The sequence below is a fragment of the Chiloscyllium punctatum genome, chromosome 12, assembly GCF_047496795.1.
Source record: "Chiloscyllium punctatum isolate Juve2018m chromosome 12, sChiPun1.3, whole genome shotgun sequence".
Lineage (NCBI taxonomy): Eukaryota > Metazoa > Chordata > Chondrichthyes > Orectolobiformes > Hemiscylliidae > Chiloscyllium > Chiloscyllium punctatum.
This window is the reverse complement of record NC_092750.1, coordinates 51,945,150-51,965,168: the sequence shown is the minus strand read 5'-3', so window position 1 is coordinate 51,965,168 and position 20,019 is coordinate 51,945,150. Positions and strand designations below refer to the sequence as shown.

The following is a 20,019-nucleotide window of genomic DNA, read 5'->3' as shown; positions in this document are numbered from 1 at the left end:
GAAGACCAAAACACTGAACAGGAATCAACTGATGCAAGTTACACCACTCCTGTCGAAGAAAAGAGGGAGCTGAGGGGTTGCGGGCAGGCGGGCGGGTGGAGAGAGCTGAGTGGCTGTGGGTGGTTGGTATGAGAAGGATGGCTAAAGCGGTGGGGGGGGGGGTGAGGATTGTAAGGGAGCGGGGGAGATGAGGATGGCAAAGGGAGTGGAGGGCGGGTGAGGATGGCGACGGGAGAGGGTGGGTGAGGATGGTGACAGGAGGGGGGGGTGAGGATGGTGACAGGAGGGGGGGGTGAGGATGGTGACAGGAGGAGGGGGTGAGGATGGCGACAGGAGGAGGGGGGTGAGGATGGCGACAGGAGGGGGGGGTGAGGATGGTGACAGGAGGGGGGGGGTGAGGATGGCGAAGAGAGCAGGAGGGGTGAGGATGGCGAAGGGAGCTGGGGGGGGTGAGGATGGCGACAGGAGGGGGGGTGAGAATGGGAACGGGGGGGGGAGAATGGGAACGGGGATGGGGGGGGGAAGGAACGGGGATGGGGGGGGGAAGGAACGGGATGGGGGGGGAGGAACGGGGATGGGGGGGGAAGACACGGGGGGGGGAAGACACGGGGGGGGGGAAGACACGGGGGGGGGGGAGCGATGGGGAACGGGGGTGGGGGGGGAGCGATGGGGAAGACACGGGGGGGGAAGACACGGGGGTGGGGGGAGCGATGGGGAACGGGGGTGGGGGGGGAGCGATGGGAACGGGGGGTGGGGGGGAGCGATGGGGAAGACACGGGGGGGGAAGACACGGGGGGGGGGAAGACACGGGGGGGGGGGGAGCGATGGGGAACGGGGATGGGGGGGGAAGACACGGGGGTGGGGGGAGCGATGGGGAACGGGGGTGGGGGAGCGATGGGGAACGGGGGTGGGGGGGGAGCGATGGGGAACGGGGGTGGGGGGGGAGCGATGGGGAACGGGGGTGGGGGGGGAGCGATGGGGAACGGGGGTGGGGGGGGGAGCGAATGGGGAACGGGGGGGGAGCGATGGGGAACGGGGGTGGGGGGGGGAAGAGATGGGGAAGGGGGGGGGATGGGGAACGGGGGTGGGGGGGAGCGATGGGGAACGGGGTGGGGGGGGAGCGATGGGAACGGGGGTGGGGGGGGAGCGATGGGGAGAAGAGATAGGGAACGGGGGTGGGGGGGGAGCGATGGGGAACGGGGGTGGGGGGGGGAAGAGATGGGGAAGGGGGGGGGAAGAGATGGGGAAGGGGGGGGGGGGAAGAGATGGGGAAGGGGGTGGGAGGGGAAGAGATGGGGGACGGGGGTGGGGACGGGGGGGGGGGAAGAGATGGGGAACGGGGAGGAGCGATGGGGAACGGGGGGGGGGGGGAGAGAAGAGAGACGGGGAACGGGGGGGAAGAGAGACGGGGAACGGGGGGGAAGAGAGACGGGGAACGGGGGGGGGGGGGGAGAAGAGAGACGGGGAACGGGGGGGGAGAAGAGAGACGGGGAACGGGGGGGGGGAAGAGAGACGGGGAACGGGGGGGGGGGAAGAGAGACGGGGAACGGGGGGGGGGAAGAGAGACGGGGAACGGGGGGGGGGAAGAGAGACGGGGAACGGGGGGGGGGAAGAGAGACGGGGAACGGGGGGGGGGAAGAGAGACGGGGAACGGGGGGGAAGAGAGACGGGGAACGGGGGGGAAGAGAGACGGGGAACGGGGGGGAAGAGAGACGGGGAACGGGGGGGGAAGAGAGACGGGGAACGGGGGGGGAAGAGAGACGGGGAACGGGGGGGGAAGAGAGACGGGGAACGGGGGGGAAGAGAGACGGGGAAACGGGGGGGGGAAGAGAGACGGGGAACGGGGGGAAGAGAGACGGGAACGGGGGGAAGAGAGACGGGGAACGGGGGGGAAGAGAGACGGGGAACGGGGGGGAAGAGAGACGGGGAACGGGGGGGGGAAGAGACAGACGGGGAACGGGGGGGGAAGAGAGACGGGGAACGGGGGGGGAAGAGAGACGGGGAACGGGGGGGGAAGAGAGACGGGGAACGGGGGGGAAGAGAGACGGGGAACGGGGGGGGGGAAGAGACAGACGGGGAACGGGGGGGGGGGAAGAGACAGACGGGGAACGGGGGGGGAAGAGACAGACGGGGAACGGGGGGGGGAAGAGACAGACGGGGAACGGGGGGGGAAGAGAGACGGGGAACGGGGGGGGAAGAGAGACGGGGAACGGGGGGGGAAGAGAGACGGGGAACGGGGGGGGGGGGGGGAGAGAGATGGGGAATGGGGGGGAAGAGACGGCGAACGGGAGGGGGGGAAGAGACGGCGAACGGGGAGGGGGGGAAGAGACGGGGAACGGGGGGACAGCGAAGGGAGAGATGGGGAACGGCGAGGGGAGAGAGATGGGGAACGGGGGTGGAAACAGACAGGGAACGGGGGGGGGGGAAGAGACGGGGAACGGGGGGGGGGGGGGAAGAGAGACGGGGAACGGGGGGGGGGGGGAAAGAGAGACGGGGAACGGGGGGGAAAGAGAGACGGGTAACGGGGGGGGGGAGAAGAGAGACGGGGAACGGGGGGGGAAAAGAGAGACAGGGGAATGGGGGGGAAAAGAGAGACAGGGAATGGGGGGGGAAAAGAGAGACGGGGAATGGGGGGGAAAAGAGAGACGGGGAACGGGGGAGGAAGAGAGACGGGGAACGGGGAGGAAGAGAGACGGGGAACGGGGGAGGAGAGAGACGGGGAACGGGGAGGAGAGAGACGGGGAACGGGGAGGAAGAGAGACGGGGAACGGGGGGGGAGGAAGAGAGACGGGGAACGGGGGGGGGGGGAGACGGGAACGGGGGAGGAAGAGAGACGGGGAACGGGGGAGAGCGGGGGGGGAGACGGGGAACGGGTGGAAGAGAGACGGGGAACGGGGTTGGAAGAGACGGGGGAACGGGGGTGGAAGAGACGGGGGAACGGGGGTGGAAGAGACGGGGGAACGGGGGTGGAAGAGACGGGGGAACGGGGGTGGAAGAGACGGGGGAACGGGGGTGAAGAGACGGGGAACGGGGGTGGAAGAGACGGGGAACGGGGGTGGAAGAGACGGGGGAACGGGGGTGGAAGAGACGGGGGAACGGGGGTGGAAGAGACGGGGAACGGGGGTGGAAGAGACGGGGGAACGGGGGTGGAAGAGACGGGGGAACGGGGGTGGAAGAGACGGGGGAACGGGGGTGGAAGAGACGGGGGGAACGGGGGTGGAAGAGACGGGGGGAACGGGGGTGGAAGAGACGGGGAACGGGGGTGGAAGAGACGGGGGAACGGGGGTGGAAGAGACGGGGAACGGGGGTGGAAGAGACGGGGGAACGGGGGTGGAAGAGACGGGGGAACGGGGGTGGAAGAGACGGGGGAACGGGGTGGAAGAGACGGGGGGAACGGGGGTGGAAGAGACGGGGGAACGGGGGTGGAAGAGACGGGGGAACGGGGTGGAAGAGACGGGGGAACGGGGGTGGAAGAGACGGGGGAACGGGGGTGGAAGAGACGGGGGAACGGGGGTGGAAGAGACGGGGAACGGGGGTGGAAGAGACGGGGGAACGGGGGTGGAAGAGACGGGGGAACGGGGGTGGAAGAGACGGGGGAACGGGGGTGGAAGAGACGGGGGAACGGGGGTGGAAGAGACGGGGGAACGGGGTGGAAGAGACGGGGGAACGGGGGTGGAAGAGACGGGGGAACGGGGGTGGAAGAGACGGGGGAACGGGGGTGGAAGAGACGGGGAACGGGGGTGGAAGAGACGGGGAACGGGGGTGGAAGAGACGGGGGAACGGGGGTGGAAGAGACGGGGAACGGGGGGGAAGAGACGGGGAACGGGGGGAAGAGACGGGGAACGGGGGGGAAGAGACGGGGAACGGGGGGGGAGAGACGGGGAACGGGGGGGGGAGAGACGGGAACGGGGGGGGAGAGACGGGGAACGGGGGGGGGAGAGACGGGGAACGGGGGGGGAGAGACGGGGAACGGGGGGGGGGAGAGACGGGGAACGGGGGGGGGAGAGACGGGGAACGGGGGGGGGGAGAGACGGGGAACGGGGGGGGAGAGACGGGGAACGGGGGGGGGGAGAGACGGGGAACGGGGGGGGGAGAGACGGGAACGGGGGGGGGAGAGACGGGGAACGGGGGGGGGAGAGACGGGGAACGGGGGGGGGAGAGACGGGGAACGGGGGGGGGAGAGACGGGGAACGGGGGGGGGAGAGACGGGGAACGGGGGGGGGAGAGACGGGGAACGGGGGGGGGAGAGACGGGGAACGGGGGGGGAGAGGACGGGGAACGGGGGGGGGAGAGACGGGGAACGGGGGGGGGAGAGACGGGGAACGGGGGGGGAGAGACGGGGAACGGGGGGGGGAGAGACGGGGAACGGGGGGGGAGAGACGGGGAACGGGGGGGGGAGAGACGGGGAACGGGGGGGGGAGAGACGGGGAACGGGGGGGGGGAGACGGGGAACGGGGGGGGGAGAGACGGGAACGGGGGGGGGGAGAGACGGGGAACGGGGGGGGAGAGACGGGGAACGGGGGGGGGAGAGACGGGGAAACGGGGGGGGGGGCAAGAGACTGGGACGGGGGGGCAAGAGATGGGGAACGGGGGGGCAAGAGATGGGGAACGGGGGGCAAGAGATGGGGAACGGGGGGGGCAAGAGATGGGGAACGGGGGGGGCAAGAGATGGGGGAACGGGGGGGGCAAGAGATGGGAACGGGGGGGGCAAGAGATGGGGAACGGGGGGGCAAGAGATGGGGAACGGGGGGGCAAGAGATGGGGAACGGGGGGGGCAAGAGATGGGGAACGGGGGGGGCAAGAGATGGGGAACGGGGGGGGCAAGAGATGGGGACGGGGGGGCAAGAGATGGGGAACGGGGGGGGCAAGAGATGGGGAACGGGGGGGGCAAGAGATGGGGAACGGGGGGGGCAAGAGATGGGGAACGGGGGGGGCAAGAGATGGGAACGGGGGGGGCAAGAGATGGGGAACGGGGGGGCAAGAGATGGGGAACGGGGGGGCAAGAGATGGGGAACGGGGGGGGCAAGAGATGGGGAACGGGGGGGGCAAGAGATGGGGAACGGGGGGGCAAGAGATGGGGAACGGGGGGGCAAGAGATGGGGAACGGGGGGGGCAAGAGATGGGGAACGGGGGGGGCAAGAGATGGGGAACGGGGGGGGCAAGAGATGGGGAACGGGGGGGGCAAGAGATGGGGAACGGGGGGGGGCAAGAGATGGGGAACGGGGGGGGCAAGAGATGGGGAACGGGGGGGCAAGAGATGGGGAACGGGGGGGCAAGAGATGGGGAACGGGGGGGGCAAGAGATGGGGAACGGGGGGGGCAAGAGATGGGAACGGGGGGGGCAAGAGATGGGAACGGGGGGGGCAAGAGATGGGGAACGGGGGGGCAAGAGATGGGGAACGGGGGGGGCAAGAGATGGGGAACGGGGGGGGCAAGAGATGGGGAACGGGGGGGGCAAGAGATGGGGAACGGGGGGGGCAAGAGATGGGGAACGGGGGGGGGCAAGAGATGGGGAACGGGGGGGGCAAGAGATGGGAACGGGGGGGCAAGAGATGGGGAACGGGGGGGGCAAGAGATGGGGAACGGGGGGGCAAGAGATGGGGAACGGGGGGGGCAAGAGATGGGGAACGGGGGGGCAAGAGATGGGGAACGGGGGGGGCAAGAGATGGGAACGGGGGGGCAAGAGATGGGGAACGGGGGGGCAAGAGATGGGGAACGGGGGGGGCAAGAGATGGGGAACGGGGGGGCAAGAGATGGGGAACGGGGGGGGCAAGAGATGGGGAACGGGGGGGCAAGAGATGGGGAACGGGGGGGCAAGAGATGGGGAACGGGGGGGGCAAGAGATGGGGAACGGGGGGGGGCAAGAGATGGGGAACGGGGGGGGAAGAGATGGGGAACGGGGGGGGAAGAGATGGGGAACGGGGGGGGGGGAAGAGATGGGGAACGGGGGGGGGAAGAGATGGGGAACGGGGGGGGGGGAAGAGATGGGGAACGGGGGGGGGAAGAGATGGGGAACGGGGGGGGAAGAGATGGGGAACGGGGGGGAAGAGATGGGGAACGGGGGGGAAGAGATGGGGAACGGGGGGGGGAAGAGATGGGGAACGGGGGGGGGAAGAGATGGGGAACGGGGGGGGGGAAGAGATGGGGAACGGGGGGGGGAAGAGATGGGGAACGGGGGGGGAAGAGATGGGGAACGGGGGGGGGAAGAGATGGGGAACGGGGGGGGAAGGAAGAGATGGGGAACGGGGGGGGGAAGAGATGGGGAACGGGGGGGGGAAGAGATGGGGAACGGGGGGGGGGGAGAGATGGGGAACGGGGGGGGGGGAGAGATGGGGAACGGGGGGGGGAGAGATGGGGAACGGGGGGGGGGGGAGATGGGGAACGGGGGGGGGAGATGGGGAACGGGGGGGGGAAGAGATGGGGAACGGGGGGGCAAGAGATGGGGAACGGGGGGCAAGAGATGGGGAACGGGGGGGGGAAGAGATGGGGAACGGGGGGGGGAAGAGATGGGGAACGGGGGGGGAAGAGATGGGAACGGGGGGGGGGAAGAGATGGGGAACGGGGGGGGGAAGGAAGAGATGGGGAACGGGGGGGGGGGGGAGAGATGGGGAACGGGGGGGGAGAGATGGGGAACGGGGGGGGGGAGATGGGGAACGGGGGGGGGGGAGATGGGGAACGGGGGGGGAAGAGATGGGGAACGGGGGGGCAAGAGATGGGGAACGGGGGGCAAGAGATGGGGAACGGGGGGGGGAAGAGATGGGGAACGGGGGGGGAAGAGATGGGGAACGGGGGGGAAGAGATGGGGAACGGGGGGGGGAAGAGACGGGGAACGGGGGGGGGGGGAAGAGATGGGGAAAGGGGGGGAGAGATGGGGAACGGGGGGGGAAGAGATGGGGAACGGGGGGGGGGGACGAGACGGGGAACGGGGGGGGGGGGGAAGAGATGGGGAAAGGGGGGGAGAGATGGCGAGCGGGAGGTACAGGGGGCGGGCGGTGTGTGGGAGGGTTGAGAATAGACTTGAGTTCCCTGGTTTTCCCCTCCCCCTTTCCCCAGGCCTCAGCGCCCTGTCTGCCCCGAGGCCTCAGGGCCCCCCCTCTCTCTCTCTCTCTCTGTGTATTTCACTTCACAGGGTTTCTCCAGTCTTAGCGACATGACAAAGGAACTGGTCCAGCAGCGACGATACTTCCTTCTTGGATTTCTTCTCGAAATCTGTCGGTGGGGAAGACAACACAGACACGGCCCAGGTTAATCACAGCGGAGGCCACAGGGACTCCCAGCCCCCGGTGAGACACCAACCAGCGACAAATATGTTGGTTCGCCGCCACTGACCTGCCAGAGCTTCCAGGAGGCTTTCGGGCTCCATCTTGGAGGTGCAACTAAAACCAATTCCCCCTTCCCACCCTCCCCCCCCCCAACCCCGGTGCCAGTCAGCGGGAACCAGAGTACCGCCGAATAAAGTTTCCCCCCACCCCCCCCCTCCGCCTCCTTTCAGCACTCAGCGGCCCCGGCACTGGGTGAAACACACAACATGGCGCCGCCCGCTGACGTCACCCCACCGCACTGCGCGATGGCGTCATCCACCGATGCATGACGTGGTGACGTCACCCCGTCCGCCTTCCCCCCCAAAGCGGAGGAGGCGCTGCGCATGCGTGCGTCCCTCAGGTGAAGTTCACAGGCACGTGCCTCTCCCCAGTAGACGGGCAGTGGGATGGAACCATGCAGCAGATTTTAGATTAGAGTGGTGCTAGAAAAGCACAGCAGGTCTGGATGCTGCCTGACTTGCTGTGCTTTTCCAGCACCACTCTAATCTGAACTCTGGTTTTCAGCATCTGCAGTCCTCACTCTTGCTTGGGAGAACACAGCAGTCTAGATTAGAGTGGTACTGGAAAAGCACAGCAGGTCAGGCAGCATCCTTGATGAAGGGCTTTTGCCGGCAACATCGATTTTCCTGCTCCTCAGATGCTGCCTGACATGCTGTGCTTTTCCAGCACCACTCTAATCTTGACTCTGACTTCCAGCATCTGCAGTCCTCACTTTTGCCTGGAAGAACATAGCAAGCCAGACAGCATCAGGAGGTGTAGAAGTCGACGTTTCGGTGTACCCCTTCTTCAGGACTGGTGTTGGGTGTAAGGGGAGCTGCAGCTAAAGGTGGCGGCACGGGTGGTGAAATGGGGATAGGTGACGATCGTTTTTTTTTGCATTTCCAGAATCTGCAGTTCTTTGTATTACAGGAATTAAGCAGATACACTTGCTCAGTGTAGCATCAACTCAGCACAGAAGTTTTGAAATTTTTTTCTTACTTCATCGAGGGTGGAAAGACTTTGGGAAGTTGCTCGTCCCAAGCTAGTTTTGTCACAGCAGCATGTAGATTCCAGCAGCCTTTTGCCAACACACATCTATTCATGTGTAGAACTGGTCAATCTTATTAAGGTTCAGACAAGAAAGAAACATTCAATTCAATGAATTAAACTTTGCAGTTGTCATTCTCATTAGTATTTGATTTTAAAGTAATTCTTAATCAGTTTCGGAGGCAATGGTTCAGTGATATTATCAAAAGACTATTAATCCAGATACCCAGGTAATGTTCGAGCAGATGGTGGAATTTGAATTCATTGTAAATCTGGGATTAAGAGTCTAATGATGACTATGAAACCATTGTTGATTTTCAGGAAAAATCCATCTAATTTATTAATGTCTTTCAAGGAAGGAAATCTGCCACCCTTATCCAGTCTAGCCAGATGTGATGCCAAATCCAATGTAGTTAACTCTCATCTGCCTTCTGGGCAACTAGGATGGGCAATAAATATTGGTCTGGCCAATGATGTCCATGTCCTGTGAAGAAATAAAATAAAAAGCTGCCTCTGATCCCAGTACCTATTGTCTGTGTTGTAATAATTGTGGTTCTGCTCCAGCCATGATTTTGCAGTTACACTTCTCCAATGTAGAATAAATCAGAGAATGACTTTGGACTGTGACTTTCGAATGTACTAAGTCTCCGATACCCCAGAAAAATAGGTTTATGCAAAATGAGCAAAAATACATTTTGCTTATCTTAAAATTTACATCAAAGCCATATTAATTTTTACCAATATTGATACTACACTGACGCTTTAACATACTTCAAACTCATACAAACCCATAATTATCTTTATAATTATCCTTTCAAAAATGAGCATGTATGTTTGCACAGTTAAACAACAATTATTTATATAGAGCCTTTAATTTAGTAAAACCTCCCAGGACTCTTCACAGGAGCATTGTAAGACAAAATATAACATCAAAAAAAAGTTAGTTTCCGAAAATCATTGTGTAAGTGAGTCATTTAGAATAAACTTTGAAAGGCAGTAAAAAAATTCCAGGGTTTTCTGGAACTGAGCCAGCTGAAGCCATGGCCACCAATGATGAAGCAATAAAAATCAAGGGAACAGAGTGGGTTGAGTGCAGCAATCCAAGGGCTGTCACAGCACATTAGATAACAGAGGTAAAAAGAGCTAAAATCTTGGAGGGATTTGAATACAAGGATGAGAATTTTAAGCTTGAAGCATCATTTGATCAGGAGTCGGTGATGACCAGCAAGAAAAAAGATGATAGAGGAATGGCATTTGGAGTAGGTTAGGATACTTGAAGCAGAGTTTTGGATGACCTGAAAGGGAGGTTGGGGAGCAGTAAATTAAAAGAGTCATATCCACAGGTGAAAAAAGAGTCAAGAACGTGGGTTTCAGCAGCAGGTAGTCTGAGACAGGTGAATTAAGTCGTCACCAAAATACATAGAGTTACTGACCTTCTGTCTGAAGTCAATGTCACTAACCATGGAATAGAGATAGATGAGATGAGGAAAATAATGGTTAATATTGAGGCATTCCGCAGGTGGTTGTGTCAGAAAATAAACATCTCAGAGAGTATAGTTTAGAACTAGTCAGCTGAAAGAGGCTCAATTCACTGACAACGATTGCAACATCAACTTGCACTTATGTCATCCCTTTAAAGTCGTAAAACACTACACTACACAATGTAAAACCTGTGCCCATACCTCCCCCCTCACCTCCGTCCAGGGCCCCAAAGGATCCTTCCACATCCAACAGATATTTTTCTGCATGTTCACTCACCTCATCTACTGTGTTTGTTGCTCTTGGTGTGGTCTCCTCTACATCGGGGAGACAGGATGTCAACTTGCAGAACTTTTCAGTGATCATCTCTAGAAACATGCACCAAACAATCCCACCATCCTGTGGCCAACCACTTCAACTCCCCCTCCCATGCTGCCAAGGATATGCAAGTCCTGGGCATCCTCCACCGCCAAATCTTAGCCACCTGATGCCTGGAGGAAGGACACCTCATCTTCCACCTTAGGACCCTTCAACCACACGGCGTCAACATCAACTTCACCAGTTTCCTCATCTCCCTTCCCCCTAATTCATCACAGATCTAACCCTCCAACTTGGCACCGCCCTTTAGAACTGTCCTACCTGTCCACCTTCCTTTCCACCTAACCGCTCCACCTTCCCCTCTGACCTATCACCATCACCCCTCCACTGACTATCACCTTACCAGCTACCTCACCCCCCCATCTCCACCCACCTATTTATCTTGCAGCTCCCCCCCTCACCCCTGACCACCATCTTGATGAAGAGTTTAATACCTGAAACATTGATTCTTCTGCTCCTCAGATGCTGCCTGACTTGCTGTGCTTTTCCAGCGCCACACTTTTCGACTACACTGCATTGCTGTGGTCTCCTTATTTAAGGAAGAATATGATTAAGTTGGAAGCAATTCACAGAAGGTTCACTCACCTGATTCAGGATGAAAAAGTTATCTATTAGAGAAGGTTTCAACAATTTCTATTCCCAATACAATTTCTGTATCATTGGAATTCAGACAATGAGTGGTGATCTTTTTGAGACAATTCAGATCTTGAGGGGACTGATCAGAGTGAAAGCTGAAATAGTGCATCTCCTTCTGGGAATATCAAGAACTAGAGATGCATTTTAAAAATAAGGGGTCTCCCATTTCTGTCAGGGATTAGGAGAATCTCTTTCTCCCAGAGGATGGTTTGTCTCAGGAATTCTCTACCCAAGTGCAGGATCGTTGAATAGTTCTGTTGCTGAATTGTACAGATTCTTGACTGACAAAGGAATCCAAGAGTCTCGGGCTAGTCAGGAGAGTAGACGCTAGAATCAGATCAGCCAAGATCTTATCAAATTGCAGAGCAGGTTTGATGGGCTGAACAGCCTACTCCTGCTCCTAATTCATAGGTTTGTACTTTTAACAGCATTACAATTAAAACTGTCATCTGGGCCATTTAAGGAGATATTAGGACTGGTGATCTAAGGCTTGATCATGGAGGGAACCTTTAAGGAACATCTTAAAGATGGAAAAAGAGGTAGACAAAGAGAATTAACTAGGGAATTTCGGAGTTTAAGGCTAAGCAGCGGAACACACAGTGCAACAAAGATGAAACAATTAAAATCAGGTATGTAATTGGAGAAGCACAGATTTCTTGGGGGATTCCAGTGCTGGAGATGGTTATAGCAAATGGTTTTAGTGAGAATTTTAAAATTGAGATGTCACTGAACAAGGAGTTCATGTACATAGGTGACGGACGAACTGGAACTGGTGCATCCCTGCAAATGGAAAAGAAACGCTTCGACACTCCATCCTTTTCTGCCACTCTCCCCACCGTTCCCCTGAACCCCCAGGTACCTACCCTGCAACGGGAAAAGAACAGTCCTTCCAGGTGAGACAGAAGTACACCTGCCTCTCATCAGGTGCTCCCGATGTGGTCTTCTCTACATCAGGGAGACCAAATGTAAACATTGCCAAGCATCTCAGCCCAGGGGGCTCAACATTGAGGTCTTCAATTTCAATAGCCTCCTTTCCCTTCCCCCGACTCCCTTCCCAGCCCCTTCCCTTCCCTTCCACTCCTTCTAGCCACCTACCGGATTCATTCCTCCCATTGACCAATCAGGTCATACCCTCTACCTGTCTTCACCTATTCCCATTTCACCATCCTGACAACCCCAGCCCCTTTATCTGCAGCTTCCTCTACACCCACCCCAAGTCCGAAAGAAAGGTTACACCCGAAATGTTGACTTCTCCACCTCCTGATGAAGGGCTTATGCCCCAAAACGTCGATTCTCCTAGTCCTTGGATACTGCCTGACCTGCTGTGCTTTACCAGTACCTGCAGTTTTTTTTGTCTCTAAGTATGTTTATAATAAGGCAGCGGCTTCATAGAGTCATGGAGTCCAGAAGAGTCCCTTCAGCAAGTCTGTGCTACCTCATTCTTGAATGTGGAATAGTTTATTTATGTTGCAAGTTAAGAAACTATAGAGGAAAGGTTGAAATAGTTATTCTTATATCTATCTTCATAACCCTATGGATGTAACTGGAGGATCAGTTGTTTATGGTGAAAGCTTTTGTGTCTTAGTGCGTCAGTTATTTTAATTTAAAATGTTGCTGACTTATGTCTGTTACCTTGAGTCAATTTAAATAATGTATTGTCTAGTAAATGAATGCTTTCATTGTGAATGGTGGTTTTGTGTTGAATGGAGTGATAACTGGAGATTTTGGTTAATTCTTCTAATTCTGTTTCTCTGTGAATCCAAATCCCCTATATGTCATCACATATACAGAGGGTATTGTTCCTAAGTTATTGTATCATGTAATGAAGGAATTAGTGAAACCAAAAAAGGAGCCCCTGCAAACCAAAAATGTAGACCTTGAGAAATCTCAAGAAAACTACTTGAAAATAAATTATTCTTTGAGCCTTGTTGTTCAGTATGTTGGTGACACTCAATTGATGCTGTGAGTACATCACTTACTTCCCAGCCTATAAACTGCAACTATTTTTAGATTTCACTTGCCCACCAGGAAATCTACCTTTACTTCTCAACCTCAACTCTGGACTGTTCCTGTAGATTATTGGCACACGATGAAATCTATAACTGCCTGTGACTAGTGTTCCAACTACATGGAGTTCCTAGCTACACTCATTGCTGTGTGTCTCTTTTAGATTAGATTAGATTACCTACAGCGTGGAAACAGGCCCTTCGGCCCAACAAGTCCACACCGATCCTCCGAAGAGCAACCCACCCAGACCCATTCCCCTACATTTACCCCTTCACCTAACACTACGGGCAATTTAGCATGGCCAATTCACCTAACCTGCACATTTTTGGACTGTGGGAGGAAACCCACGCAGACATGGGGAGAATGTGCAAACTCCACACAGATAGTTGCCTGAGGCGGGAATTGAACCCGGGTCTCTGGCACTGTGAGGCACAGGTCTGAAATGTATTTCACAATCAACTGTAAATTCTGCCTTGTAGAATCATTCCACATATTTCTCTTCTGCAGAGTTCTCGAACGTTCAGCTCTTTCTGCCAGAACAGCATTCTTGTAGCTGGGTCTGAAGAATCTTTAGATTTCAATGGCTGCCAGTATTTTGTCTGCTGCAGCTACTTGAAGTCCGCACTATTATCATCATGTTGTTGGATGATTCACCTGATAAATTTGCTAGCACCATTCGCATCCTGGTAGGGATCTACAGGGCACGCTTGGTTCATGTGAGAAAGGATATCCACCTGCTAGTATAGGAAAAAGAGGCCCTTATTGTCACCAAGATGTAATTTATTGCATGAAAAATACTACTACATGTACAAGTTACACTGATATGTAACTGATATGATAGGCATTGATACAGAGATTTTGAGCGTAATCTCGATGTTAGGTTGTACTCCTTCGAGATACAACACAGTTCCACTTTCCAAATCTACGTGATGTCCATATTAAGTGATGCCTATTGAACTTGTCAAATTTGGCTCTTTCAGACCTTTACATACAACAAGCTGGAGAGGGTCCACAAGAAATTTACTAAGACGTTGCTGGGATTGAAGTGTTTTAGTTATAAGGAGAGACTGGATAAACTGGGATTTTTTTCCACTGAAGTATAGGAGCTTGAGGGATGACCTTATAGAGGTTTATAAAATCATGAGGGACATAGATAAGGTAGATGGCAGGTTTATTTTCCATAGATTGGGGGATTTCAACACTAGGGGGAATATTTTTAACCTGAGAGGAGAAAGACACGAGCGGCAATTTTTTTACATAGAGAGTGGATTGTTTGTGGAATGAACTTATTGAGAAAGTGGTCGATGCGGGTACAATGTAACATTCAAAAGACATTCAGAGAAGTACATTAATGAGAAATGTTTGGAGGGATATGAGCCAAATGCGGGCAAGTAGTATTAGTTTAGTTTGGGAATGTAATTGGCATAGACTGATTGGATGAAGGGTCTGGTTCCATATGACTATATGACTCTACTGCACTATAAATACTTTGGTAATGGAGAGGTTATAGGACCAACAGAGATTCAACTCAGGATCTATCAGTTGCTTTATACTCTTTTCTTTCGTTCTTCGGGTAATTATTTAAGCTTTGAAAGGGCAGTTGTCACTTTACAACAAAACATCATTCATTTGATGCTGTGTGAAAAACGTATAAATCCTTGCACATGACATTTTAAGTGAATCTGCAATAACCACTGACAGTTATGAAATTTTTATTCTTTCAGTGAATGTGGGAATTGTCACAAGCTCAGTACTTGTTGTCCATCCCTAATTGCCCTCAGGCTCAATAGGCCATTTCAGAATGAAGTTAGGAGTCAAATGCATCATTGCAAACAGATCCATGTCTCAGATCAAAAGCTTCCAGAAAGAGGTAGTATCAAGTGCTCACCAAATAAGCATTCATCCTCCATTCTCACACTAAACAATTGGAGCTTAACAACAGGAATAGTTTTACTTTAATTTATTCAAATAACTTTAATCCAAAAGAACATTAAATGAGGCCAGACAACTATGCTATGCTCAGCTTTATGTCAATTAAATAGAATTAAAATTTTCACACAAACTACATTGTGTTCTTCATCAAATACTGAGCTGCATTCTGTGACTACTCTTGGTGCCTTAATACCACTATTTTATTTCTTCTGATTCCTCAACGTGAGTTCTCATAGTGGATCTGGGAACGCCTCATGAGAAACCGATGGGAGAACCTTTGATCGTGGGAGGGAGTGATCCTGCAGTAGGAGTCCAGAAAGGTATCAAAGTACAAACAGAGGCTGTAATTTGACTAGATTATGCAATCAAACAGAGAATACAGCACAATCTCGGAATACCAGTTGAAGTCAAAGTCCTTATGAACAAGATGGCATTGGTGCCTGATGCATAAATTATATTAAGAGACGAGAAGAATTTTGATTGTTAGACGGTATTTGGTGTCTACTCTCAAGTGCCAGGTAGAAGATTGTGCCATGTCAAGATGCCAGACGCAGTTCCCCAATTTGTTAACATTCCAGATGAGAAACCGCAAATTGTTAAGCTCCAGGGTGATGACGGATGAACCCACTCTCCTGGTTGGTCATAAAAAGGTTAATTTAATAACAGACATATCTTGTGGGATACCTTTCTCATAAGGGTGACGTGTTTTAAAAGGAACCAATACAATGAGGCTCTCTTTAGTTAACAATAAGTGATTTATTGGTTACTAAATGTGAGAAGAATTATTAATGTAACACACATACACATAGATTAGAAATAAGAGGTCCTTCAAACATAAAAGCAAAAAAGACACAGATGTACAAATCAGTGTCTGAATTATTCGTTAAGAGCAGATAGTTGGACATTGCAGCAATTGCAGGGGAGAATATTGGTCAGATTGATATTGAGAATTGAACAGTCAATTTTTTAATATATATCTTTGCAGATTGATTGAAATTCTGAGTCTTTTCGATCATTATTGAATTCCAGCATTCATAGTGACAAAGAGAGTCACCTTATTGTTCTTTTTTTCCTTTTATTTGGCTGCACACTCTTTGACTTCCAGCGAGCAGACTGACCGAGAGTCTTTACTTTCAATGTTAGGGTAACTAGGAGACAGTGCTTTCACTGTGACTTTCACTGCATGCTAATGCTTGAAGCAAGGTTGGACACATGAAAGTGTTTAGTCCCATGAACAGACTTCAGTAGAGTTGAAACTACCTTTTTATCCCCTGTATTATTTGAAGGCAAAAACATGAAATGTATCTGTAGCTTGTGACACAATCTGCAGGGTGTGGTTTGTTGTTGAGTCGGAAGCCATCAGCTCCACTTTATATTTTTAGTCACAAAAGATCATATGATAGTCTTTTTTGGCTTGCCTCCACCCTCCTTTGAACGACTTTTGATTGAAGTCACTTTTGCATTCGTAGGAGTGACATTCATGGTCCTCTCTCTCTCTCTCTCTCTCTCTGTCCAGACAATCAATTAATTTACATCTGCACCAATTCTTAAAATATATCAGCCTACTTCTTTAAAATAAAACATTTTCTCGCTTAATTTACATTTGCAACTTTTTAACATTTTGGAACAACAAGATAAAAATGTCCTTCCTCTTTATGATTCAAAAACATGACCCATGGTCAGGACAATAGCCAACAATATCATCGATAAGAACTATGGATGAAAAAGTCCTCATCAGAGCAATAAGTCTAAAGTGACACTCATAGCTCAGGGTTTCAAAGTGAAACTTGAGATCAAGATGTTAGAATGAATTTCCCATGGTGGTAAAAGTAATCTTGAAAATGTTCTTAGCTCTGCTGGCCACATTAGTGGGAATATTGGCCTATTGATATATAAATTGCATATTTGCACGGAGGAAAAACACCAATCAGTGTTCTTGAAATTACCTAAAATAGAGAGAATTGTCAAAAGAGAGCCATGGAATTTTTAAAACTGCTTTTATTCATTGAATGATATATTAAATAAAGTCATTGAGTCACCCAACATGGAAACAGACCCTTCGGTCCAACTCGTCTGCGTCAACCATTCATCCCAATCTAGCCTAGTCCCATTTGCCAGCACTTGGCCCACATCCCTCTAAACCCTTCTGATTCATATACCCATCCAGATACGTTTTAAATGTTGTAATTGTACCCACCTCCACCACTTCCTCTGGCAGCTCATTCCAGACGCATCACCGTCTGTGTGAAAAAGTTACCACTCAGGTCCTTTATAAATCTTTTCCTTGTCACCTTAAACCTATGTCTCCTAATTTTGGATTCCCCTGTATTAGGAAAAAGACCCTGGCTATCAACCCTATCCATGCCCCTCATGATTTTGGAAACTTCTGCAAGGTCACCCCCTCAGCCTCTGACGCTTCAGGGATAATAGATCCAGCCTATTCAGCCTGTCCCTATAACTCAAACCCTCCAGTCCTGGCCACATCCTTGAGTCATATAGTCATAGAGTAAAAGAGATGTACAGTATGGAAACAGACTCTTCAGTCCAACTTGTGGGATGATGTTCAGGTAATGACCGGAGTCAGGGAGTGGCAAAAATAGCCTCTTCATTCGGGCAATCACAGCACAAGTTCGAGGCAGCAATAGAATCCTGAGATATAGTTCTTACAACAGCCTCTTTATACACAGCCTTACATATACAATATTAAAATTCCATTATGATAGTGTTACATTTTTCTTAATTGATTGCACACAAAGGTTTGAAAGGTTTCTGTCCTGGGAGACAGGAGATGGGTTGAAATGTGCTAAATGCTGGCTGCTACCTCTGAAAAGATTAAGAGAGTCTGTCCGGTTTGCTTGCATAATTAAAATGTGTTAGTCCCTTTGTCTTTTAAGTTAGTAAATGTTAATAAAAGTACTAGGCCTATATGGTTTAAAGAAATTAGAAATTGTACATGAACTTAATAAAAGAATAAAGGATATTAAACTGATTACTGCAGCTGGATTGTGAGATTTATTTACTATTTGCCGGTATGAGTTCATTCATTCATGCAATTTCATGGAAGCGATGTTTTTCAGTTAGTTTCTTAAAGGGATAATGGAACAGTTAAAAAGTATTTAACATGTACTTACTAACTGGGGAATCTACTCAGCTCCAGGAGATGGTTGGTAAGGGCTGATTAATATTATAATGTTTTGTGGAGATGCAGTGGGAATGGTATTGTTTTGTATGATATGCTTATTCGGAGATAAACACTGCTTGTAGCAAGGGCTGATAAGGTGTGAAAATGCAGTAACGGGTTTGACAGGGTTGTTTTGATTAGAATGGGTTATTTTAAATTTGGATACTAAAATATACTGCAGAACTGCAGTTTTATGAATGAATGCATGAAACTGTGTTATAGTAAATAACAGGTTAATAAAAGATTATGAATGAATGAACGGTAATCCGGTATTAATGAATACACAAACTAGTGAGTGTTAATAAAAATAACCTATAACACATCTTATAATACAATATCTCACAAGCTCATCTGTGCTGACCAGATATCGTATATAAATCTAGTCCTATTTGTCAGCATTTGGCCCATATCCTTCTAAACCCTTGCTATTCATATATCCATCCAGACCCCTTTTAAATGTTGTAATTGTCGCAGCTTCCACCACTTCCTCTGGCGGCTCAGTCCATATACACACTACCCTCTGCAAAAAGTTGCCCCTTAGATCTGTTTTATATCTTTCCCTTCTCACCTTAAACCTATGCCCTTGGGTTTGGACTCCCCCACCCTGGGGAAATGACCTTACCTATTTACCCTATACATGCCCCTCATGATTTTATAAACCTCAATAAAGTCACCCCTCAGCTCCAGAGAAAATAGCCTCAACCTATTCAGCCTGTCTATAGCTCAAACCCTCCAACCCTGGCAATATCCTTGTAAATCTTTTCTGAACCTTTACAAGTTTCACAACATCCTTCCCACAGGAGGAAGACAAGAATTTTCTTTTATATTCATTCACAGGATGAGAGCGTCACTGGCTGGTCAGCATTTATTTCCAATCCCTAATTGCCCAGAAGACAGTTAAGAGTCAATCACAATACTGTAATCTGGAGTCATATGTACGTCAGACCAGGTAGGGATGACAGTTTCTCTCACTGAAAGACATCTAGATGGATTTTTCCAACAATTGGAAATGGATTCATGGTCATCATTAGACTCTTAATTCCAGGTTCTTATTAAATTCAAATTCCACAATCTGTTCTGGCAGAATTTGAACCTGGGTCCCCAGAATATTAAAAGGGTCTCTAGGTTAACAGTCCAGCGATAATACCACTCGGCCATCACCTCCCTGATTTGCACGCAACACTCCAAAAGTAGCCGAACCAATGTCCTGTACAGCTGCAACATGACCTCCCAACTCCTATTCTCAATGCACTGACCAATAAAGGCGAGCATACCAAACCTAAATCTTTACTGCACCTTCTCAAGTTTACCAACATCTTCCTATAAAAGATCAACCAAATTTATATGCCATATTCCAAGTGTGACCTCATCAATGTCAGCAGCAACATAATATCCCAACTCCTATACTCAATGTTCTGCCCAACAATGGCAAATGTGCCAAATGATTTTTTCACCACCCTGTCCAACTGCAACTCCATTTCTAAGGAACTGTGCACCTGCATCTCTTAGTCTCTGTATTCTGTGGAATTTGAGCAATTGTTTACATATACTATTAAAGTGGGATTTCATAGAATCCCTACAGTGTGGAAACAGGCCCAACAAGTCCACACTGGCCCTTCAAAGAGTAACCCAGCCAGGCCTATTTCTACTACCCCAATACTCTACACACTTCCCATGACTAATGCACCTAACCAACACATCCCTGAACACGATGTGCACTTTATATGGCCAATTCACCTAACTGGCACATCATTGGACTTGTAGGAGGAGATTCATACGGACATGTTGAGAATACGCAAACTCCACACAGACAGTCGCCTGAGGTTGGCATCGAACCTGGGCCCCTGATGCTGTGAGGCATCAGTGCTAACCACTGAGTCACCATGCCCCTGACAAGATTTAAGATTGAACTCATGCTTCAGGGTGATTTAAGTACATAGGCTGAGACATAAAGCAGAATAGTGGTAAGTGGTAACTTGGAATCAACAATTTTATCAATCATTAGTTATTTGTATTCCAATAAATCATTCCAGGTCATCACAGAAAGATAATGTTGCAT

At 51.8% G+C, this 20,019-nt stretch overlaps 1 protein-coding gene across 1 annotated transcript in view; it reads right to left on the bottom strand.

Annotated features, from left to right (window-relative positions):
* ppp4r2b (protein phosphatase 4, regulatory subunit 2b) overlaps positions 1-7,426 on the bottom strand; it is a 94,081-nt gene extending 86,655 nt beyond the window's left edge. The window contains exons 1-2 of the mRNA XM_072582590.1: positions 7,329-7,426; positions 7,127-7,208 (exon numbers count right to left, since the gene is read on the bottom strand). Of these exons, the coding sequence (XP_072438691.1) occupies positions 7,127-7,208; positions 7,329-7,362 (116 nt within the window). The 5' untranslated portion in view covers positions 7,363-7,426. The remainder of the gene's footprint in view (positions 1-7,126; positions 7,209-7,328) is intronic.
* Positions 7,427-20,019: the final 12,593 nt, after the last annotated feature.